Source organism: Corella eumyota, chromosome 6, assembly GCF_963082875.1.
Source record: "Corella eumyota chromosome 6, kaCorEumy4.1, whole genome shotgun sequence".
NCBI classification, from domain to species: Eukaryota; Metazoa; Chordata; class Ascidiacea; order Phlebobranchia; family Corellidae; genus Corella; species Corella eumyota.
The window spans coordinates 5,376,447-5,400,243 of NC_137495.1; the positions used below are offsets into that span (position 1 = coordinate 5,376,447).

The 23,797-nt window shown below is 31.7% G+C and overlaps 3 protein-coding genes across 3 annotated transcripts; 2 read left to right on the plus strand and 1 right to left on the minus strand.

Annotated features, from left to right (window-relative positions):
• Positions 1–7,008: 7,008 nt before the first annotated feature.
• On the plus strand, positions 7,009–9,801 carry LOC145754959 (gap junction delta-2 protein-like). The gene is made up of 5 exons (XM_082571136.1): positions 7,009–7,246; positions 7,516–8,024; positions 8,133–8,316; positions 8,505–8,655; positions 8,761–9,801. The coding sequence occupies exons 1-5, from the start codon at positions 7,103–7,105 to the stop codon at positions 9,018–9,020; spliced, it is 1,248 nt and encodes a 415-aa protein (XP_082427262.1). The 5' UTR covers positions 7,009–7,102; the 3' UTR covers positions 9,021–9,801.
• A 1,899-nt stretch (positions 9,802–11,700) lies between these two features.
• Positions 11,701–18,627, plus strand: LOC145754739 (inhibitor of nuclear factor kappa-B kinase subunit alpha-like). Its single transcript, XM_082570847.1, has 17 exons — positions 11,701–11,793; positions 12,108–12,313; positions 12,683–12,817; positions 13,150–13,262; positions 13,396–13,531; positions 13,684–13,885; positions 14,118–14,296; positions 14,448–14,642; positions 14,967–15,071; positions 15,345–15,504; positions 15,748–15,852; positions 16,058–16,238; positions 16,619–16,701; positions 16,833–16,929; positions 17,178–17,325; positions 17,562–17,665; positions 17,730–18,627. The coding sequence occupies exons 2-17, from the start codon at positions 12,146–12,148 to the stop codon at positions 17,953–17,955; spliced, it is 2,337 nt and encodes a 778-aa protein (XP_082426973.1). The 5' UTR covers positions 11,701–11,793; positions 12,108–12,145; the 3' UTR covers positions 17,956–18,627.
• LOC145754740 (E3 ubiquitin-protein ligase DTX4-like) lies at positions 18,357–22,129 on the minus strand. Its single transcript, XM_082570850.1, has 9 exons — positions 21,845–22,129; positions 20,938–21,170; positions 20,772–20,846; positions 20,555–20,594; positions 20,297–20,428; positions 20,021–20,112; positions 19,657–19,762; positions 19,254–19,396; positions 18,357–18,957 (listed from the first exon to the last, which is right to left on the minus strand). The coding sequence occupies exons 1-9, from the start codon at positions 22,041–22,043 to the stop codon at positions 18,739–18,741; spliced, it is 1,239 nt and encodes a 412-aa protein (XP_082426976.1). The 5' UTR covers positions 22,044–22,129; the 3' UTR covers positions 18,357–18,738.
• Positions 22,130–23,797: the final 1,668 nt, after the last annotated feature.

A 23,797-nucleotide genomic window follows, 5' to 3' on the forward strand; every position in this document is an offset into this window, starting at 1 on the left:
AATTTCGTTAGATGTCGCTGGGGAAACACTAGCATGTTACTTAAAAGAATCACTTGTACATCACACTTTTTAAACAACTTACTGTACGAGTCATTGCATCACATTAGAAACGAAAATTTTACCACTCCAGTTACACTTTGAGCCTAACGTTTACGTATAGCTTACACATCCATAAAAAAGTGATCAACATGTGAATTATATAATTTTTTTAACTTCGTTACTTGCGAAACAGTCGTTAACATAATTTTGCTAAAAAACATTCTGTCAACACGGGCCAATATCTTTATACTAAAAATGTATTTCGCCAGTATCTTTTATCAAATAGGAGAACAGCTACTAAGTTACCAACAATTGTATCAGCTATTAGATCAAATCATAACAAACTGTTGTGTATGAATAACAGAAATAACTCTAAAAGCAACAAAACGACAACTTTTTAAGACTTGAATTTTAGGCAACAATGGCACACCACCAACTTTCCGCTATTATGACGTTATTAGGGTGCCCACGGGTGATTGCCTTGAATAGGCAAAAGTTAAAACAACTTGACGAAAATTTACCGGTAAAGAAATTCAAATGTGTTTTTGAAAAAATAGTTTTCATATAAACCGAGTACAGAAGTAAAATTTAGTCTAAATTGGAGCTTTGCCTCTTTCGTACGCTTAAGAATTAGAATTACCGTTAGTTTTTTAATTGGGTTGATATCAGAGGTCATGCCCATTGCCTTAGAATAGATGCAAATTGACGATTTTAACTTGTTCATAGGATGTCGTCCTATTTGTTATTACTAACATCAAACAGCGTATAGCGTTAAGTTAATATTTTTATTTAATTGACAACTTTATTTTAGGCTTTGCTAGTGCAGTTACAGTCTTTATTCTTAATAATTTAATTAGCCTAAATATAGTGAAAGATAGTCGAATATACATTACTGCCAAGCCTACTTTTTAATTTTAATACCAATAAAAGCAGGTTTAAGTTTAATGTGGGCGAATCTTTTTATTTATTAGTGGAAATCAGTTATTATAATGCAATTACTTTTCTATACAGCTGTATGTCAGAACTCAAATTCACAATAGAAGTTTCGCCCCTTGGGAAAATTAACTATGACGTTGATAATGGGCAGTTGTTTTGCTATTGATCAATATTAAAACTTGCCATCGTCGGTTGCAAGCATGAGAAAATCACCCCAAAATAAATTAATACACACGTTGAGAGTACATCATATAATGATTCGTTCTTACTCAATTGTATAAATGTTATGGCACACCCTTTTAAACAACTAGTCACACTAAAATAACCCTAGACTTAGACAATGTCTTATATATGTTGAGGATTTCTTTACACCGTTTTGTTTATTTACGCATGCCTAAACTGTCCATAGCTCAAGTTGAAGTTTTGAAACTTCTATCGCCCGATAGTGCTTTTAGCCTGACTCGTTTAACGTCGCAGAGAAAGCGGTCTGCTATACTCATAACACAAAGCATAACGTGTGACGTTGAGGTCTTATCAGGTCTAGTTCTTAGCCTTAGATCAAGTTAATCCCTTTTATAGAGTTCAACAACAGTGTAGTTCAGTAACAATTTAGCATGTTTTGACGAAGCAGTTTGAAAAACTTGGCACAATTATGTAAAAACTGGTTTCTAAGAAAAAGTTGACGAAGTTATTTAGTTATTAACAAAAGTATCGTTCAATTTCTGTGGTTTAAGTGACCTAAAACAGTATTGTAGATAAATTGTTTATGAGTAATTATAAATAGGTTTGTTAAATTTCCATATGTTTTCATTGTAACGAGTTTTTGTAATAGGAAAATGAGTGATTTATGACATAACCAAACAACATTGGTGATGTTATCTATAAACCAAGTCTATACAATGCCTGGGGGAGTTTTAATTAAGCTTGCTAGTTGAGTATCTGATAATATGAACTCGAATATTATTAAACCCACATTTTAATGCTATTTTGCTTTCTCGAATCGTAAAACAGAAAACAAAATAGAGTTATAAAAAAGTGATAGTCGCAGTTTATACGGTAAGTTTAAAGTTTGCACGTTGTAAAAAGTGGCTTTATGTATTTTATAACTTTCAGTTTAACAAAGCGAATCGAGGTAGGGCATATTAGAAATGTTGTAGTAGGTATTAGCATATCTAAATATTTTTAACAACGAACAATGCAAACAAATCGTTAATAAACAGTTAGTTATTCATTTTTCTGTACTTCAATTTGCTCAGACGCGGGAGTTAAAAATTGTGCAGTTATTACAAAAAAACCTTTTCTGTGGTTAAGGAGCACATTTTAAAGGCACAATTTTTTGTGTGTTTGTTTTTACCAGCTCCCAGCATATATATTTTTAGCAATATAATCAAAAGATAGAAAACGAGGTTTAAATTATTAAACGGACTGTTTTAATTGTTGTTAAGTTTTAATTATAACTGAGTCAAAATTTAAAATGAAGAAAAGCGAAGACAAATATTGAACTGGCTGTACTTTAAAATTGTGTTAAAATAAATGAATAATTTTTACTGCGATTAACCTTCTTTTTGTTGATATTTTTCAAGTTAACATAAAAAAGCGTTGTTTTAAAGCTAAAAAAATATTATTTTTTTTAAAGCTGAAGAAATTGTATTTAAAACGAAATTTTTATTTTGTTAGGCCACATTAAAACTTTATTAAACGAAAAAGTGAGGTAAAAATGTATTAAATATAGCAACACATTATGTTTAAAACTATTAAATGAAATGTTTTATTTATATAATTTGTAAAGGTCACGTGGTATTTTAATATGTGATGACATCCTCGCTCATCAGGATTTTGATTGAAGTTGGCCGTTACTAAGTTGTAGTGGAAATATTTTAAAATGTCGTATTTGTCTAATTTAATTTCCAGTTGGAGTTTCTTTATGATTATTTACATAACAAAATTGTTGTTATTATTATTTTTTGGTAAAATTTTGTTTAAAGGTATTTGCAACTGCCTTGGTGAAATTTTATTTGAATATTAAATTTTGTCGCAACTTTTATATTTTTAAAATTTTTTGAGTTAGGGTAGAAGTGGGTAAAAATGTCTCGTTGTATAGATAAAATGGCATTCTTGGTAATATGTTTTTCGCACAAGTATCTATTCGGTAATAAATTTCGGTTGACTCGATTGTTTTACTATTATATTGTTTTACTATTACTATTACCTCTACATTTTTTAGGGTATTGACGTTTGTTAATTTCTATATTTAGTCTAAAGCTTAACGCCTTAACCTTACATGTGTTATTAGAAACTGTATTATTAACACATTTGGAAATTTTAATCGACTTATTTTTGCACTCATTGATTAACTTGATTAGTTAATATCATTTTTATAATGCTAATGTCTCTACAGGGAAAAAACCACTGTAATCTTAAAGTGACAGATTACGATCTTGTACCGGCATCATTACTGGATATTCGTGACACCGTAGCTTAATCCCTGTGAAGTAATAATCATTTTTTCAATACGTGATTGTGACGAATGCGGTTATATTAACAAGCTTGTAATTGGACGAAAGCCTATAAGAGTTAATAATATGCAACTGAGTAACAGAAATAAGTTTGTAAGCTGCAACAGTCGTCAGAAATGGTTTTGTAACTCAAACCAAAATTGTTTTTAAAAAATAAAGCGTTTTGTTGACAAGTTGGTTATGGAAAACTAGTGGTGGACGCACGTCACTGTTTTGTTTATTTTTACTGTTTTTAAAGTGGTGCAAATTCCTTACCTTGTTAAGCTATGAATATTTAATACTTAGAAAAGTAAAAGAGCAAAAAATATAAAATAATGGCGCTTTTTGATAAATAATTAATTTTACAATGAAAAAGTAAAAATAAAGAACAGTTTAACGCATGGTTAATGTAAAACAATATTTTGCTTGTGAATTAGTAATTTTAATTGATTTCAAAATATAGTAAGTTTCTTGAAATAATTTAGATTAAATTACTATACTTACATGTCGTAAAAAAATATTTTTTTATTATTTTTTTTGTAAAAATTGCTAAATTGCGAATAATTAAATCAAATAATAGCCATATAGTTTTTGTTATTTGTAAAGTTTACCAAAATAATTTAGAATTCTATATGATTTTATCGTTGAATACTCCCTCTTTTAATTAGATTGTGTGTAGATATGTTTTCTGGCGCTCAAATTTTAAACTTTAATTTTTGGTTAATTTAATTAATTATTCATCAACTCAATGGGCTTGTCTTGCATTGGTTATCAGTAACTGGTACAACGTGGTAATTAAAACAAATTTGAACCTGAAAATTAAGCCAATATTTACAAAGATACACTTACGTATCACTTAGGGTTTATAATTAAACTTTTTAAGACTTTCTTAAATTTCGGCTTCTCTTCGATATTAATATGACAGCGCGGAGTAGTGTGTTTAAATTAAAATTAAAAGAACAGGTATTATATTCAATTATAAAGCACTTAGTACAGTCAAAAAATAAATTAAAAGCCCATTTTTTCAGTATTTCGGAAATAGTTATTGAACTTGACTTTTTGATATTGAAAATATCATGCACAAGTATGTAACATAAAACAGCCCAATTTTTCCTGATATTTTTAAAAATACACCGGATCTTGGTTAAAGTCAAGTGTGATTTTAAACTGGCGAAAAGCAGAGTATTTTCGCGGTAGATATGTCATAAATCATAACTCTTTGCGACTGGCTTTTAATACATCTAATGGGATGGGCCATTTATCAGCCAGACGACATTTCTGATAAGCGTAACGGGTGGCTCTCATCACATGTTGACACATTTTGAACTTGAACTCCCGTTTCGTGACGTCACGCGGATGGGTTTTTAAAGTCATGATGACGTCATGACCTTCGAAACGACCGCAAAGCGCAATTTCTTTACATTTAAAATATTTTTTATAATTTATTAGTTAAGAAAGTTTGCGCTATTTAAAATGATTACTAACATTTTAACTTAAGTTAACAATTTAGTTGTTTTCTAAAATGGCTGTTGTTTTTATCGTTTTGGAAACTCCAAGCATTTTTACGTAGTATTTAAACATTATGACTAAATTGGGAATTGTGTTAAGTGAAAAAACAATCTTAGTAATCACGTGTTAAAGGGTGACCTGCGTAGGCTGAAGCGTTGTCACAATGTTATGATAGGAATCTTAGATGTAATAAGGTATGCTGTATTATGATGTATTGTTTCTTACTTTAATCATCTCAAAACATTTTGAAGTGACATATTAAAATTTGTTTTATTATTTGTTTTAAAACATTTCATGCTTTTTCAATTTTTTTTGCTCTTTTTACTCCTAGTTTCTAACTAACTCTTTTGTGGCGACAACGCCTTAAAGAAGGGTTTTTTAAATGGAATGGTTAAGTTGCTGTTCTTTAAGAGTTTTACTGAATACGCATAGTGCTTGTGGGTGGATATGTGCCTGTTTGTTTTTGAAAAGTTGTCTGTTTGTTTAGCAGCAATCTGGGCCGGCAGTCTTCTTTGTTCATTTGTCTTCTGTTGATCAGATTCCCTTTTAATTAAAATCTTACTTAATTGTGGTCGTGTAATTTTACCCATTATGTTATATAATAGATTCTAATGGCGACCGTTAAAACAAAAAACTTGATTCTCTTAAATTTCTCGGGTTCTATCAAAATAAAAACCTTAAAGGGGACGTTTTATTAGTTATAAAAATTGTTATTTTTAAAAAATAAGACTGTGTTTAAATGTAAGTTTTAGATTGAATAAGCATATTCTGTAATGTGTAAATTAATTTAATTATTATTTTCTATTTTTTACTTATCAGTATAAACGAAAGAAGAATGTCGCTTTAAAGATTTTTTTCGAGTCTTTTCTTCTTTGCTCACACGTAGAACCCTTTAGCTTTCTTCTTAGTTTAACTGTTATATAAGGGACAAAACTAGGTCATATTTAATCTTATTAAGAAATATTAGAAAGCAAGATCATAATTAATTAAGGCATTTCTTCCATAAAATAGAATAAGCATATAATCATTTTTGTACGTCAGTATTTTTTATAGATATATTATCCAAGTAAACATTTATCACAATATTTTTAAAAAAAGTAAAGTTTTATTCATTCGCAAACGCCATTTTGGTAAACAATAACGCTACAAAAAAAGTAGCATTTACCAATAAAATTTCGTATAAAAAAAGAAAAATCGGCAAATATTGAGTTTTAAGCCAGCTAGGCTTTTATTGCAAAAATTACAAACAAAAAGAAAAATATATTTTATTTTTGCGCATTCTTTTTTGTAAATTAATACTTTCCATTCATGGGAATATGGGATCGCGAATAAATTGGGGATTTAGTCAGTTAAAAGTTCCTTTACCGCTTTAGGGATTTGGGCTTACCGCCGTCGTAGTTTGTTAATATCAAGTTGAGGTCCCAGGTGTATTAGGCTCCAGTTTAACCAAATATGTAGAAAAAAATCACACATTTACTAAAATCCGAACAGTCCGCAATATACCTCTTTATTCAAATATTAATCTTTTATCAAGAGTTAGTTTCTATGCGATTGCTCTTTTACATATATCAGGCTATGTTCGGGTATTTCACCTTTGCCAAAGGTCGCCAGGAAGTTTAAATTAGCACCGTTCGTTATATAATAATTAAACTTGAGGTAAACCCGAAATAGTGAGAACGTGCTAAAAGGTAATCGCATAATCTCCATGATGGACATAGTGTGAAAGTTATAGAGCAACTATATATACATATATATAACTGCAGAGCGATCCAGAGTCTATTCCGGTAATGCATAAGATAGATACGATCGAAATGACTCAGTTGTATTTGACTAAGATTTTAAAAGACTTTTAATGCTGGAAAGGGTGATTTTTATAACCTTAGATATGTATAGAGAGCTTTTAGTTAAGTAAATACCAGAATAAGGCAGAATAGTGGTTTGTTTTTCCATATAGAAGACAAGTGATAAAATTTGCTTTTTTGCCAAAACATATTTTTTTTCTAAATAAAACTGTTATTTTTTTAGATATTGCAGGCACTATTAAGTATTGAATTTTGTAAACTACGCCGAAGGTTAGAGTTTTGGTAATTTATTTGAATCATTTAAAATAAAAAGACAATAGTATGGCATGGCATATTATACACGGCTTATTGGACCAAGTGAGAATCCACTCTACTTTCCCGGGTAAATTGTGGATCATAATGATGTTTATTTTTCGAATTTTGGTGGTGGCTAGAATAGGAGACAACGTATATCACGACGAGCAGGTAAAGAAATAAATTAATTTGATAAGCCTAAAACTTATGACTTTTGTGGCATATTTAACAAAGTTAATTTTTTATACTTTGTCATGAAGCAGCTTATGAAAAATTAATGATATAACGGGGCATTTTAGATATTCGTGACGTCACCATTTAAACGTAGTTTTACTATAAGTTCCGTACAGTCTATAAATAATTAAGTAACCGTGATAAATTTATAAACCCGACTTGAAATGTAGGTTTTATGTGATCTAATATTCTGTGTTTATTTTTAGTCGCAATTCGTTTGCAATACACTGACGCCGGGCTGTCAGAATGTTTGTTTTAATCGGTTTCGGCCGATCTCGCAACTTCGCTTCTGGTCCCTTATGGTGCTGGTCGTTTCCTCGCCCGGCATTTTGTTTTGCATTTATGCAAGCCACAAGATATACCACGCGTGCGTGAAATTTCCAATGAGCGACGAAGAGCCGCCGGCCAAGACCTGGGAGTCGGGCTCCGAGCCAACGTATATACATCCTCCGCCTAAACGGATGCGCAGTTCACCACCTTACAGCAACGCTACAGCGCCGCCTCTGTATGTCGTAAAGAAACTGGACTCGAAAAAGAGCGAGCTTTCCGAACGGTTAAAATCGGACCGCAAGGCTGCTAGGCGGCGCTACAGAGGCCAGGGTAACGACGAAGACAAGGATTTGATGGAGAAAAGAAAAGGGTCGACGACGGACAACAATTGTACGTCCATTGATGACGTCAAAACGACGAAAAGATGGAATTACCCGGATCATGGGTAGGTCATTTTTTAAAGAGCTTTGCAAGGTAACTGTATAGCGCAATATATCTTAAGCCTACAGTACAATATTTTGTATCGTTGTAACTTTTTTTTTATTATGTAAAGCTTGGCAAATGGCTATCCCATTTACGCGGACGCCAAGGGACGAAAGGTGGAATATATAAAGCAACCACGCAAACATCGTCATACCGAGGAAGTGCTTGAAAGAAAACAGAACAAAATTATGCTGGAGAACCCGCAGCTTTATCGAGCATACTGGTGGCACGTGGTTATTAGAACAATACTGGAGGTAAGCATGTTTAAAGTCACATTTGTTTTTAATTCAGTCTGGAGTGTCGTTCCCTTTACCCGTTTTGGAGATATTAATAATAATAAATCCTCAAAAATTAACCCGTCCTTGTTTAGCTCGGCAGGAGTTACCGTTAATGCCTTTCAAATTACTTTAAAAAAATAATTAAACTGTTTTTTTATTTTAAGATTGGTTTTCTGGTCGCCCAATATTATTTGTATGGGTGGTTTGTCCCCGAGTTATTCGAATGCGAGAGAGATCCATGTCCACAAGTTGTCAACTGTTACGTGTCTAGGCCGATGGAAAAAAGCTGCCTCAACTTTCTTATGTATGGTCTAGGTAAGCAGTTTGTGTCCTCCTTATTTCATTATAAAGAACTCGGCTCTTTACCATTGGTGACAACATGTGACAATAAAATCATACCCATGTTTGTTATATTTTCAGGGGGCATCGCATGTCTTTTAAGCATCGGCGAGTTCTACACACTTGGTTGGGAGCGATTTAGGTACGCGTTCTGCTGTCGTGGACACAAAATGACATACGAGGAAAAGCGAATAAGACTCTCAAGGCTGCAAAACCAAGCAAATGCTGGTAAAAACAACGACGGTCCCAAGGACGAAATTATAACTCTTCACGGCAGAGCTTTTCAGAGTCGCTTGAGCATAGATAGCCTGAGCAGCGCTACTACTGTTGAAAGTGTCTGATGACTGCCCTTGTTGTGGACATAAGACTTGTTTGAAAGAAAAGACGACACTTTACAAGGACGTAACGTTACAAGATGGTTAACATTTCTTTGGCCAAAACTATCGGTACATTTTTTAATTACATTTTAGGGCAATATTAAAACAACAACAAAAAAATTTACAGAAAAAAAAATTTACTTATTTTACTGAGTTAAATTTAGAATTGAGCTTGAATCTTTTACGTGTTAAAATTTTCTTAAAAAATAATTAAAAAAAAAACTAAAATCCCAGTTATCTGTAAATTGTTTAATTTGAATTTTCCCCACAAATTTGTTTAACAAGTATTTTGCGTAGTACACTTGCTTTTTGTAGGGATGTAATCCATTAGAGTTTTATTTAGATGCATAGAGATTTGTTAAAAATTTACTTTATAACAGCTTATGTAGTGTTATTGCCATTCATTTAACCTTTGCCGAGCCATTACTTTTAATTTTCAATTATTACTTTTTGGAACTGTGTTTTCAATGGCTAAATTCTAAAAAAATCTTATTTGTTTTTTCCAGTATTAGTTTAAGCACACATTTCTTCAACAATTTGATTTAAATTTGTTATTTATTTTAACTTTATAGTTGCGATTGCTTTTTTATTGATCTTGCGAAGCCTTGTTTATACTGAAAGAGTATTTGATTTCTATGTCGATTAATTTATATTTGGCAACACTGTGACGATAAAAGAACGCCATACGTCAATTTGATGGTGACAAATTTTAAGAAAATGTGCCTTGCAAATAAAAAATAATACAAGAAAATCTAGTTTTCAGTTTCGTCTTCCTCTGTTATGGTTCCTTCTGGCGGTGGTTTAGGAACGCCACGTTGGTAAGACAAGGGATTGTTACAACTTAAATTTGATCGCGACCGTTTCATGCTGTAGCGAGCTGAAGCCGTAACTTGGGAATGGCATTTCTGTGTATAAATATTTTTTATTGTTTATTTTGTATGTTGGAAGGCCGGCTTTGCAACCAAAACATTAAGTTGCATACTAGGTTAGCCCTGTCTTAAGCTGACCTTGCACCCCTGTTTTGATCTAATATTGGCAATTTTTGAAACTTGGATGACCCTCTTTAATTATAATATGCTTTTACGCAAAGCGTACTGCATAGACATCTTGGTGGTAATAATTTTAAGATTTGTTGAAACTAGTCCATTTAACCGTCAGTACAGCAAATTTTTAATATGCAACAGTACGCATAAACCTTTTTACCTTAAGGGTTACGTCCTGTTCTGATAGCAACGGAGATAAATGGGCGCCTTGAGTGTCTATTTGTCGTTTTTGTTGCAGTACAAACATGCGTTTTCCGACTTGCATTCCATCCTCAAGATCTGTGTCCAAAATCATACTCTTTACTCTGCGCAGTGCAGGTGCTCTAAATATATACATTTAGTTTTTGCCACGGGTTTCGAACATTAATTTGTTTTTTTCTTACTTACTTTACGCATTCAGACGAAGGCCCTGGTTTTACAAGATTAGGCGGCTGACTTGTACCGGGTTTATCATTTCCAGCTGCTGGTATTGGCTGCCTAGTGCCACTGTAATAATCAAGCATTACTTTTTGATCTTCCAACTCCGTATCGCTGCCTGCAAAAAAAATGATTAAAAGACGCAGCCTTGTCTTAAAACAACGGTATGTTATACCAGAACCTCGGTTAGTAATAAGGTTTAGTTGTAGTGCATAAATAGTTGCCGTATTACATCATTTACTATTTAATTTAACTTGTTTTGCTTACTTTGCAAAAAAAAATTGTTTTATTTTATTTTTTAATGAGTTTTTGACCTGTACTAAAATTTTCGTATTTGACTTTGCATTCAACTGCGGCACCGTCCCGTCGAGATTTTGCCAAGGCATCGAACTCATCGTCGTCAGACAAGTGAAGCCCATCGTCGTCTTCAAAAAGTACATCGTCTGGAGACTGCAGACCTTCAAATATTAGCGAGGAACGGCCTTCTCCCAAACTGCCGCGTGATAAACTGCTTGTGAACGACTCGATACTAGTCCAGTCGGGGTAAAACTCTGAATCCGAATCGCTTGCCTCTTCTGATAAATCGCTGGAGCCGGCAACGGGAAGAGTTGGCATACCAATTTTGGAATCAAAATTTAAGGATTTTTGCTTTTTTGGCCTGCTAAAATCCTTTGTAAACTAAAATACAAACTAAAAAGTTACATAATACTTACTCTAACTTGAAATTTTTCGTTTTGGCCGTACCTTTTTAAAAGATTTTTGTTCTTGATTTGGAATAAGGGAATTTAATTTTGTAACAATCTGAGCCGTTTCAGCGTCCTCGACACCCTTTAAATCTTTATGTATTGAAACAGCACTGTTTTTTGTGATGGATTGAACTTTTTCGGATTGCATGCTAGCGTGGCTGCTAAAAAGCTTTGCCGACCGTGCTAAATTTTTAACCCTTTTTGCTTGCAGTTGGCAGTGCAGAAGCAAATCTTCAAAGTTGACCCGGTCGTCGTAATTTTCCATAATACATGGTAAATATCCTAGTGCTGCATAAACTAAGTTATTTAAAAGAATAAAAAAGATCTACCTACATTTTTTTCTGAAATGCAAATTTTGATAAAAAACATATTTGGTAACATTTTATGTCTATGACGTCACAGTAAAAAATTGCTAAGCAAATATTTTGCTGAGTCAGTACGGAACCAAAACATCAACAGTCCGAAAAAGTTAAAACATAATATTTAACTGTGAAATACCGTGTTTAAAATTCGACACGCATACATTTAAAGGTAAGTTTAAAATAGAAAGATATCGTTGTTTTTCGTTTTTATTCTGTCGGTGATTTAAAGAATAGGCAGTTACTAGTCAGCTAGTTTATTTAAAATTCTGGTTTCTATAATTTACTTCCTCTTTTTTGTTACACACTAAACAGTTAAACTGCTGAAGTAATCTTAAAAAGCGAAACAAGGAACTAGATAATTGACTGTTAAACAAAAAAACGGGATATGAACTGTTAAAAACTAATACTTTGTACGTATCACTTGAAGTAGGTAAATCTTGATACATTTAAAAGATGGAAATAAATTTACTCCTTCTATTTTAGAAAACTATTTTTTAAGCAATTTGGTAACGAATATAAATATGATGCAAAAGCATACCAAGTACGGAGATTGGACTCTAAAAAAAGTTTTGGGTCAAGGTGGCTTTGGACAAGTTCAGTTGTGGACGCATCAAAGCAAGGATCCAATCGCCATTAAAATGTGCAAAGCCCTGCTTCAAAACAAGAGTCTTAAAAGATGGGAATCAGAGGTATCTTATTTTTTGGTTACATTTTTAGTTATAGTTAAACAGTTCTGTTTTGGCATGATGTAATAGCCTAATAAGTAGAACACTAGGCCTTATTACAAGAGGTCTTCTGTTTGATTCCAACTCATTTTATGTAGCTCTGCAAGCTAATAGGTTAACTTTTTCCCACCTAAAAATATTAAGCAGGTTAAATATTAAAAAATAAATATAAAACCTTAAAATTACTAAAGACAACTTTAGTTTAGGGTATCAAAAATGTAACTCTATGTTTGAGCTGTAATCATGGATTAATTAATATAATAATAAAACTTTGGTTTACTCAATTTATATTATTTAATCTAAAAAAGTATTTAAAATTTTGTGTCTAACAAGGTTGAGCACATGCGAACATTGGACCACCCGAACATCGTAAAGTTTTGCCAAATACCCGAAGCTATTAAAAGTCATTTTATTGATGGCTACCCTGCAATGGGTATGGAATATTGCGAAGCAGGAGACCTGAGAAGGGTAACTTTTTTTATTATAATAAATAAATACCACAGTCATAATCGGCAAGGGTGTGTAGTGGCAAAGACTTAGCTGTAGTGTGAGTTCAACAGTTCGATTCCCACAGCATTCATGCCTAAACTTCTTTAAGTAGTTACTAAAATACTATGATCTCTAAGCCCAAAACTAATTGCCAGTTTAATTTTTGTTACCATTTTCATTAATATCCCAGGACAACTTGAGAACTGCCCAAGTCAACTTGAGACTTGGACAGGGTTACAAATGTAACTCTATGTTTATGTCAAAGGCTGTGTTTTTTGTTATTTAATCTTTTAAATATTATTATAAAACAGCATCTAAGCTTACCTGCCAATTGTTGTGGTTTACCAGAATATAAAATTCGAGACTTGCTTGGTTCAATTGGATCAGCAGTTAACTATCTACACGAAAAAAGTATTACCCACAGGTTGTAGAGCAAATTTTTTGATGTGTCTTTAATATTGTATTTATTAAAAAAATTAAAACTGTAGTTTTTCAAACAAAAATGCATGAACCAGCTTTAAATATTTTTTATTTGCATTATATACTATTTTTTCTAGAGATTTAAAGCCAGAAAATATTGTCCTTAAACAAGTTCAAAACAAAATTGTTTTTAAAATAATTGATTTGGGTTACGCTAAGGACCTGAATGACCACAGCTGTGGAAATAGTTTTGTTGGGACTTACAATTACCTTGTGAGTATATTTAAACAAAAATGTCCTAAAAAAAATCAATTATTCTTACCACAACACCTTGTGTATTTGTAAAATAGAGCACTAAAACTTAATTTAGTTAGTTCCTAGTTTATTAAATTATTTTTAAAGTAAATTTAATTTAAATTTTTTAGGCACCAGAATTCTTCAGAGAACCGATAAGGTACACGGCAACAGTTGATTACTGGAGTTTGGGTTTGGTTGCGTTTGAATGCATTACTGGACGTCGACCTTTTTACCCTGAATCAACCTCCTTGTTACATTTCCTTAACGATTTAAAAAAGGAAAAGCGGGATCAACATATTTGTACGGAGCACAAACCTGGCACTGTTACAGGTAAACAAAAATGTGCATATTTAAATATTTAAAACTTAATGTATAGCTAAACAAATTGGAGATGATAATAGAACTTAGCTTGTTAAAATTTAACAAAAAAAATTTTTAATATGTCAAAAAATACGTTTTTTTAAAGGATTATATTTGTAATAGCCTATAAACTAGTAAAGGTTTCAAAGGGTAAATACTTTGGTTATTGGACCTACAAATTAACCATAATACAATTTTTTAGTTCAATCAGCAACCTTTTCTTGCAACATTCCCCAACCCCATGCATTAAACAATTTATTTGAGGCTAGAATTACTGCATGGCTTCAGTGCATGTTACGCCTTGATCCTAAAACTAGGGGAGGCTCAAACTTAAATGATCGAAGCTGGCATGATGAGCTCAAAGTTATATTAAACGAAAAAGTATTATATATTTTTTTTTAATTTTTATGCCTTTTTTATTCCTACGATCAAATTTATGATCTAACCCATAATCTCAAAAAAAAATAACTAAACTCAATTTTTATAATACCCAAATTTTGTTTAATCTTGTATCAATTTTTTATATTCATAGCACATTCGGGTGTACAACACTCTCACAAACACCATCCTGACAATGCTCGCCGACGATAAAATGCGACTGAACACACTTAAAAAAAAGATTTTTGTGCTTACCAACATACCTATTTGTGAACAGCTCTTGTTGTACAGTAACGGAGACAAGCCAGACTGTCAGGGCAAAGTTGTAGAGACTTGTTGGAAAAAGGAGGTAAAATTTTTTTATTTTTTTGTTAGGATTACTTTCTATCGGCCACGTAAGGTAGAATAAAAGCTTAATGTCTAATGTTTATCAGTACAAATTTTTTGTGAGTTAGAGTATCTGGTCATTTTAAAAAATTTATGATTTTATCTCACAATTTAAAATGCCATTATAAGTTGCTGGCGTAATAGGTTGTTCTGTTTGTTTTCCCTCGTTTTTTCTATAGAAACTAGGACCTTGTGTCTTATAAAAAGCACTGTTGCCTCGTGGTTTAGTAATTGTAAAGTAGTCTAAGTTGTAGTTTAACCTGGATCTTGTTTATTTTTAATGCAGTCTGAGGAGAACTGGATGCTGTACCTGTTCGCCTATCAAGGAGAATATGAGCTTAAAATTCCAAGCTTACCTGCCAGAGTTCAAGATTTGTTAACAGAACAGAGGGTTCGTAAAAAATTTTTCGTAAAAAAAAAATTTGTTTTACTTTTATAGGCCAATTTTTATGTCTGGTAAAACATGAAAGGTAATTTTAATAGTAAATACTAGCATTCTTTTATTCATATGCCCTTAACAACGAAATGCCTGGCAGCATTTGACTTCCCAGGAGTTGGGTCAATAATTTTGTTTTAAAAACTTTTTTAATTGTCAGTAGATTTAAACTGAGTACCTCGCATTAAAAAAAAAAAACTGTCATACAATTTGTATTTTTTCTCGTAGAAGCCTTTACCTTTTAAACAAGCCAAACAGATTTTGTGTTTGGCCACCAACTTCACCAAAGATCGAATAAATGCTGCTATCATGTCCCTGGATGCTCTAAAAGCAATAAGTTACAGTGTCAACAAGTACCGCGGGTATTTCAAGGAGCATTATCTGTATGGTATGTATATATCTATATATAAAAAATTGTTGTACCTTAAATTTTTTGATGGTTTGATTTATAAAAGCCTAGTAATTTAAATAAATTGTTCTCCAAGCATAAAATACAAAACACCTTAATGTTTTCTATTATTTTGTCTGTCAATTTTATTTTTTTGACTTAATAAAAGAGAGTTCTAAATATAAAAAGTTTAATTACTTTAAAGGTGCCATAAAATTTCAGATTTTTTCCTTTAAACTGCAGGTCTTTCTACATTATTTTACAAGTTTATTGGCAAATTGGATTTGTTTGAAGATGGATTAATTACAGACCTGAAATTTTATGAAGATTATGAGAGGACCATTTATGGTAAGCTTTGTATTCAAAATACTGGCATGTAAAAGACTTTAAAGAGCTTGATAATTAAACAATATATTTATATCAACAAGAATATTTAAAAGGCAAAAGTATTTTTAATGTGATGAATATAAATTTTTTTTAAATATATAAAACTTAAATTAACTTTTTTCTAAAACCTTTTGATACTTTGTAACAACAAACTTTAAACATTTAGAAAACGACGAAATGTTTGAGAAGTGGCTCGGATGCAAGGAGGAGGTAAAGGAATGGAGAGACAGTGTCATTGCTCCTACGGAATCGGTTTTAAGACAAGCGCAAGATCTTATGTCGAAGCCAGTCTTTGTTAAAAAGCTAATCGAAGATGCTCAAGTCACAACACAAAAATTAATTGAAAAGTAAGATTTCTTTGGTTGATCATTATTGTTTACATACTTTAATATTTTTCCTACAACCAGGGCTTGTTAGCCAATATGTTTTATTTATTTTTTATCAAGACTGATTTTTTACTTAACTTTGTTTATTACCATTTAGCCAGATTGTAAACTCATAGCACTAAGTTTTTAAGACTGTTTTTTGTACTGCAAAACTTCACAAGTTTATTGTATGCCCTACAGGCTACATTTTAATTGTCATGATATGGTCACAACTTACAATATATACCTGTGATTCTTGCAACATAGGCTGTGTTTTAAAAAAAAGAAGATTAAACCCTGTGACAATTTTACACTCTAACCAATGTAGTGAGGCTAAGTAAGTGTTATTTTCTTTTATGCAGAAGAAAAATGTCAGAGAAGAAACACACTGAAGTTCTTATCACGATGAAAAAGGTTGCGGAAAGTTCAAATGACGACAATGTTGGTAAGTTCAAACATCCATTATCTTAACTCAGGTAATTTTAAAGTGATTTTTTAAAGTAAAGATATTTGTTTTTTGTATTTTTGTTTATACACTTTATATTTAGAAATTACAAAAACTTTTTATTTGAATAGAAATGCAGAAAGGCTTGATAGCCCTAGTTGCCCATCTAACAACTGTTGTGATCGTGTACAGCAAAAATGTTACTACCGAAACGAACAGCAGTATCAAGTAAAAAGCTTTAGGACTTATACTAGTATTTAAATGGCCAGAAGTATTTTGTATATTAAGCCCATTTGTTTGTCTATACTAAATCCATTTATTTTGCCTATAACTTATAAGCTGTGCAAAATTAAATGAATAAAAGTGGGTATTGTAATGCAATTTTCAGACGATTGCATCCTTTTCTTCGTTCAGCACCCTTATTTCTTAAAAACTAAGATGCCGACACTTTAACAATTATGTGTTTTTTTATGTAGGGCTTTGGTTTACTTTCACCATGCAATGCAAGAGTTAACTCCACAAATAATCAACCAACACGATGTACTCGTCGACCTAACTAGTAAGATACGAACCTATCAGCACCAGATACACACTGATCTTTGGGAAAGCATTTTATGCATGAAAGTAAGAAGGGTGTCATCGATTTTTGCTAAGGCCTAGTCTAAAGCAATTTGTAGGTTACTAAACAAACAAAAAGATAAATACTATACAAAACTGCCAAAGACTACCCAAGTTTTGGTTAGCATATATCGTTACACTATTAAGTCAGCGAAATAGGCCTGCACATATCAAAAATATATTGATTTAAAGTGGGATTGTAAAAACAATTTTTTTTTCGCCTAAAAATTCGTTTTTGGCAGGATCATTGGAATCGAATGGAACATGAAATGGTTAATTTATTTTCATCTATTCCACCTGAGAACTCCATTCAAGATATTAACAACTTGGAAACTGGAATGAAAGTGTAGGTTTTTTAACATTTTTAGACCTTGTAAAATCTTGTGACTGTAACTTTTTATTTTTTTAAGTTTTGACGAAATTGTCACTGATCTTGAAGGAAGTTTAAGCGATTCAGCTATGGGCGATTGGGATTTTCTTAAAGAAGACGACATCGAAGTTGAACAACTGAACCACGAATTTAACAATGTTGCGATTGTGACAAATCCAAATAATGATAATACTTCTACAAATCAGGCTAATCGGTTGCCTGTAGAAAACCACAGTAGTCAGGGTGACAATGGCGATTTAAACTGAATAGATGTTTAGGAACAGGCTAACATAAAGGTCTTCATTAACAAAATTATTTTTGGTAAGTTTAAAGACTGAGTGTTCTACCAAGTTGGCAAAGGGGAGTTAAATGAATGCCTGAAAGATTATTATTTCAACTATATGGTTTAATTACTTTAATTTTTTGGAAAAATCAACATCAGTTTCACTGCCTAAAAATACTCACTTTTAAGTTACATTTGAAAGTGTTGAGATGATATTAATCAGTTAATATTTTTTCCGATTATTAAACTGCTTTGGAAGTTTTTAAAATTTTTTATTACTATATTGTCCAATTAACCTGTTGTTAGGGAAGGGACTATGTGAGTTACCCAGGCCCTCATATTAATTTACTAATAGTTTGTGTTAAAATTCTGTATATGTTTAATTCTTTACACTCTTTTTATTTACATTTAATTAATCAACAAAAAAACATTTACTTTTCATAAATTAAAATTTTCACTGTCAGAGAACTGTTGTTACACTATAACAAATACAATTTTTACAATATTGTAAAATAACACCAATAATAGGTAATCTTAAACGATTTAAAATTGATAAAAATTACAGGCAGTTTGAGCATTAAGTAATTTTTGCAATTAAGAAATCAAATGATTTGGAACATTGTTGTAAAGCTGCCATAAATCCATATAGCATAGACTCAGAACTTTAATTAATAAATAATTCTCTGTTTAATTAACTTCAAAACGCTGTGATTTGCCTATAAAAAGCATCAAAATTAACCAAAAGAGTTACGTAAATTAATTTTTATTAGGAAATATCATTTTCTGTGACACCCAAGGCTTTTAATTCAGCAACTACGTTGGTTAAGTAGTTAGGGTCTGGGTAGCCATGTCCACCATGGTTTCTAATTGAAGTTTTGTGGTGGATTTCATTCCATGTGACACAATTTGCCCTCCCAGTTGTGACTGATATCCCAATCGTGAAAATCAGTCGCCTTTCCCAGGCGATCTTTAACATTTTAAGGATCTACAACAAAATATGCAAATGATATGTACTGTTTGGGTTTATTTTAATCTGTTTTAAATACTATTACCACCTATGTTCAGTGCCTTGACCACTATTAGTAAAATAATGGACAGCTTAAAGATTCAGGGTTAGATTTCCACTGCTTTCTAATAAAAGTGTCTTGAAAAAGCATTACAGTTCTTTACTTTTGCTAAGCAATACCAGAAAGCTATATACAAAATAATTATTCGAAGACCTTTTCACTGTATTGGTAATTTGTAATAAACTGTGAAAATATAAATTAAACAGAATTGTACCTTTTGTCCCTCCTGATTGTTGGGTAAGTATGCAGTCCTAGGAAAACCAGGTGCGGTATATGACTGGCCAGGATTGCTTTGATTCCTGCGCTGAACTCCTGGTCTTATGTCGTACACAATTTGAATTGTGTCACAATGAAATCCTGTAAATTTGTTTCCATATTTATTGATTCTTAAGTTTGAAATACCTATTTTCCAGCCTTAAAAAACATTTGTTGCTCTGACTCAGTCACAAACTGCCTTAAGTTTACTTTTATTTTTATGTCCTGATTATGTTGATTTTATTGGGAAGCTTTAACCACTCTGAAATGTTTAATTAATAGCACTAAAGCAGTGGAGAACAAATAAAGTACCTTGTGTACTTTGACTAGGTTTTATTTAATTTTTTAATTGGTTAGTTTACCTGGCAATTTAGTTCTAATAACACAATCAGTCATAGTCCCTGGAGGTTGGTTTCCCATTTTAACTCCATAAATCTTCTTACAATAAGGACATACAAAACCATGTTGCTAAAACATAAAAAAGAAAACATTTTTTAACTGAAAGGGTTAAGACAAGGTTTTAAAATATTTATTTTATCCAATAGGTTAAATGCACTTTCAAAATTCGAAAGTTGGTTTTGGGCATAGTCTGGTTGAAACTTAAGTTTTTTGAGCCTAATGTAAAAAAAACTAAAATTTTTGTCTACTTTGTTAAGTATGTAGGCTTGCTTATTTTGTTAGTAAATAGGTCTATACTTAAAAACTTTTTAACAACTACAAACTCACGCTTTGGTTGTTTTTTAGCGCAGCATCCAAGCATTCCCCATGAAAAGTGTGTTTGCAAATATTCAGTTCCAAAATAAAGTTTAAACTTTTGTCTAGGAATGTAATAAATAAAAATAAATTACCCATAAAAAAATTTTACTACATGTTTATTGAATTTTTTTTACATTTGTTTATTTTCGATATAAAAAGCCCGACTTTACAGCCTAAACAAAACAATAGAAATAGCATGTGTACGCTTCAATTTATAATATATTATTAGTTTTTTTTTATATTTACCTTTGGCATGGCCAGCAAACCCAGATTCTTCTTGTAAAGGTGACATACAAATACAACAATCGTCAGTATTTGATGCTTGTACATCAACCACATTGGCAAACTTAAACAAAATATGGTCTTTTGGAATTTTTTCTGCATTAAAACAATACTTTTTTTTTAGTATAAAGGGCAAAAGAACCCTTATATTTCTTAAAATTTTAAATCAAAATAACAACAAAACCCAATAAATGTTTTTTTATGCCCATTAAAATCACTTACTTGCATTTTCTTTTCTTGGTTTGTTAGCAGATGTTGATGGCTAAAAGTTGAACAAAAATTTTGTTGCAGAATTTACAAAACAAAGTTTAAAAATTTTTAACAAAATTTAAATAAAATGTTTGCAGGTTTTCTTTTAATTCTTAATATTTAAACTAAGTCATCTTTAACAAGTATGTTAAAGGTAAGAAGGGGTATATATTGAAATGATAAAACCTACTATGTCTATTGCTTTTGGAAATGGGTCACGAGTTGATCTTTGAATATATCGAAAAAAGTCTGTATTGTTGTTTATCTATTTTAAAATATCGAGTAAGTTATTTAGAAAATTACAACTATGTCATCTTCAAAATTTGTATACTCATAGTGAATATAAAAAACTAAACCTGCTTGTATTCATTAAAGTACAGAGTGTAACAGAGACTTGGAAAATGCTTTGCCAAATTTACAGAATTTTGCTTTTTCTGATATTTTTTTTCGATATATTCGACAACATCTGCCGGATAGTCAACAAAATCTTTTTCTCGTGTTCCTAAACCAGTGTTCCACTGCCAAGTAACACCTTGTCCGATACAAGATGATGCAGAAAAAGTAATTCGTCGAATTGGAATTGTTTCAACTGCAATATTAAAAATAAAAAAATGTCTGGCATCAAATTGATTACCCAGTTTTAAGTTGCACTTGGCAGTTTTGGATACTATTGAGCATACTGCCAAATAAATGCCAAATTTGATAGCACATTAATCAAGTGCACTACAACCGGTACCTATAAACTATACAGGATCGAATGGACCGAATGGATCGAATGGATCAAATGTATATCAAATGGTTATCGAATGGACCGAATGGATCGCATGCATTATGCTTATTCTGAATGGGTGAGGGTCGGTTAGGGTTTAATTTATGCAATATTTTTTTCCATTCTATTCATTCGGTCCATTCGATAACCATTTGATATACATTTGATCCATTCGGTCCATTCAATAACCATTTGATATACATTTGATCCATTCGATCCATTCGGTCCATTCGATAACCATTTGATATACATTTGATCCATTCGATCCATTCGATAACCATTTGATATACATTTGATCCATTCGATCCATTCGGTCCATTCGATAACCATTTGATCTATTCGATCCATTCGATCCTGTATAGTTTATAGGTACCCCACTACAACATATAGGCTGTAGGGATCAAAACCAGAACCTTATATATTAAAGTTAAGGGATCTAACCCCTTTTCAGTACTGTGAATGTAAAACCAACATATTATTTGATGTAAATGTACCTGAGTTAGAAGGACCACTGGAATTTGCATTAATGTGCTGCTCCATCGCGTTAAAATTAAACTCACTATTTTGAAAACTTCTTGGATTTTTGTGAAATTCTTCATACTTTTTCTCAATTTCTTTACATTTAAACGAACCAAATGTTTCCCAAAAGCCATAGTCGTTGCAGTATTCCCAAACTGCAACGTTTCCATTCATTTTACTCTTTTTAATTTCGTTTTATAACCAACAAAACTTCATTTTTGTCTGTTTGTATTCTCTTTAACCGTTGTTCAGTTGTTTGACTTTTGTTTTGTCGGAAAGTAATTTATACTTAGGGGGTTCCCCGCAACGTCACACTCTTTGCCAACGAATCCCGTTATTTGGATTTTTTTTAATTATTTGGTTTTTCTTGTAATGTCTAACAGATAATATATTAAAGGCAATAGTTAAAGCTTTTAGAATGCAGACTTTTACAATCTAAAGTCGTTAAACTTACCAAGAATTTATATATCCGTTCAACTTAATGGTTTTGCATTAAGTCTAACCAAACCGATGTGTATATCTAATAAAAATATACTAATAAATTATTAACTTCTATAAAGTTAATGCTTAAAAGGAACCAGTAATCAAACGTAAATGTAAAAGCCCTGTTAAACTAAACAGAAGTTTAATTTGTGGATATTAATGACTTTTCGTTTTAAATGACTAACATCATTAAACTTTATTATGCTTAACAAGTATAATAACGTTTTAGTAGGACTAGTACTAAACATTAAATTTTAGTAATGGCTGCCAAGGGGCGATTACTTAGCTTATAAATATAAAATGTGCAAACATGTTTATTTACTATGAATAACACAATGAATAGGTGTCAATTTATCGTACTAAGCCTGATATTGCATCAGGTACTAAAATGTGAAGGGAATTATCATGAATACGTTTATCCAAAGGGATGTGATTCCAGTTTTTCAGTAAGTTTTAATATCTACTAAAAGTTTTAAGTTATCTTATAGTTGTGTAACTTTATACCTGGTAGATTTTAATTTATCATATTTTTCAAGTTTTCGTCAGTTTCTTTGACTTAATTTTATTTAAAACTTGACAGTTGTCGCTGCTGAGTTGGAATGTTTTGGCTCCAACGTTCGTTAATTTGGACATGTACAACGGAGCAGTTATTGACCACCAACTGTTTAATGAAGAAAGGCGATTAGATATTATTCGACACCGATTACACCAGTCGGAATCCGATATCATTTTGTTGCAAGAGGTATGTTTGTTTTTGTTCGTTTAAAATGACCTATGAGCTAAAAATCGGCTTTGACTAACTGAACGACACAATTTTCAGTACGAAACATAATCATAAATTGACTGAGGTTAGAGATACATTTTTCCAGTGACTTTAAAAGATTATATATTAAAATAACTGTTTTATGCAGCTTCAGGATGATTGGAGAATGCCCATAGAGATTGCTTTGGATAAACACTCACTTGCTGTTTATGGAGCACACCGGCTCGAAAATTGGCGTCAAAGTAAAAAGCCAGTTACATCGTATCGGGTATGATTATCAACTTTTCCACAACAAAATAAAAATTTTTTAAATTTTAAGCAAGTTGAAAATGATCTACTATTATAATTCTCTTAAAAGATTATCAAAATCCTTGTTTTTTTAAAGAAAAACGGAAACGCGATTTACTACCGGCACGATAAATTGAAATTATTGGATGTTCGGTCAGTGGAGACTACGACCACGGGGAACATTATTTCAATGGCAACCTTTCACCAGATCGCTGATAGAAAAGCTCAAACCCCGTCGATTATTGTGGTAAACTGCCAACTAGAACAAGGCGCGATGTTTGTTCAGTCTCTTACCCGAGTAGAGCAGGTATTTGTTTTGCTTTAGTTAAAGCAGTGTACTTTATCTTTTAATCAATTGTTTAAGTGTAATTCTTTTTAATTAAACCGTAAACAA

Coding starts and splice junctions, on each gene's coding strand:
- LOC145754740 (XM_082570850.1), bottom strand. CDS start 22,043: ATGAATGGAAACGTTGCAGTTTGGGAATACTGCAACGACTATGGCTTT. Junction 20,429..20,554: donor ACCAAGAAAAGAAAATGCAA/GTAAGTGATTTT, acceptor GTTTTAATGCAG/AAAAAATTCCAAAAGACCAT. Junction 19,763..20,020: donor CGCTAAAAAACAACCAAAGC/GTGAGTTTGTAG, acceptor TTTATGTTTTAG/CAACATGGTTTTGTATGTCC.
- LOC145754739 (XM_082570847.1), top strand. CDS start 12,146: ATGATGCAAAAGCATACCAAGTACGGAGATTGGACTCTAAAAAAAGTT. Junction 12,314..12,682: donor TTAAAAGATGGGAATCAGAG/GTATCTTATTTT, acceptor GTGTCTAACAAG/GTTGAGCACATGCGAACATT. Junction 16,239..16,618: donor ACACAAAAATTAATTGAAAA/GTAAGATTTCTT, acceptor TCTTTTATGCAG/AAGAAAAATGTCAGAGAAGA.
- LOC145754959 (XM_082571136.1), top strand. CDS start 7,103: ATGGCATGGCATATTATACACGGCTTATTGGACCAAGTGAGAATCCAC. Junction 8,025..8,132: donor TGGAATTACCCGGATCATGG/GTAGGTCATTTT, acceptor TATTATGTAAAG/CTTGGCAAATGGCTATCCCA. Junction 8,656..8,760: donor CTTTCTTATGTATGGTCTAG/GTAAGCAGTTTG, acceptor TTATATTTTCAG/GGGGCATCGCATGTCTTTTA.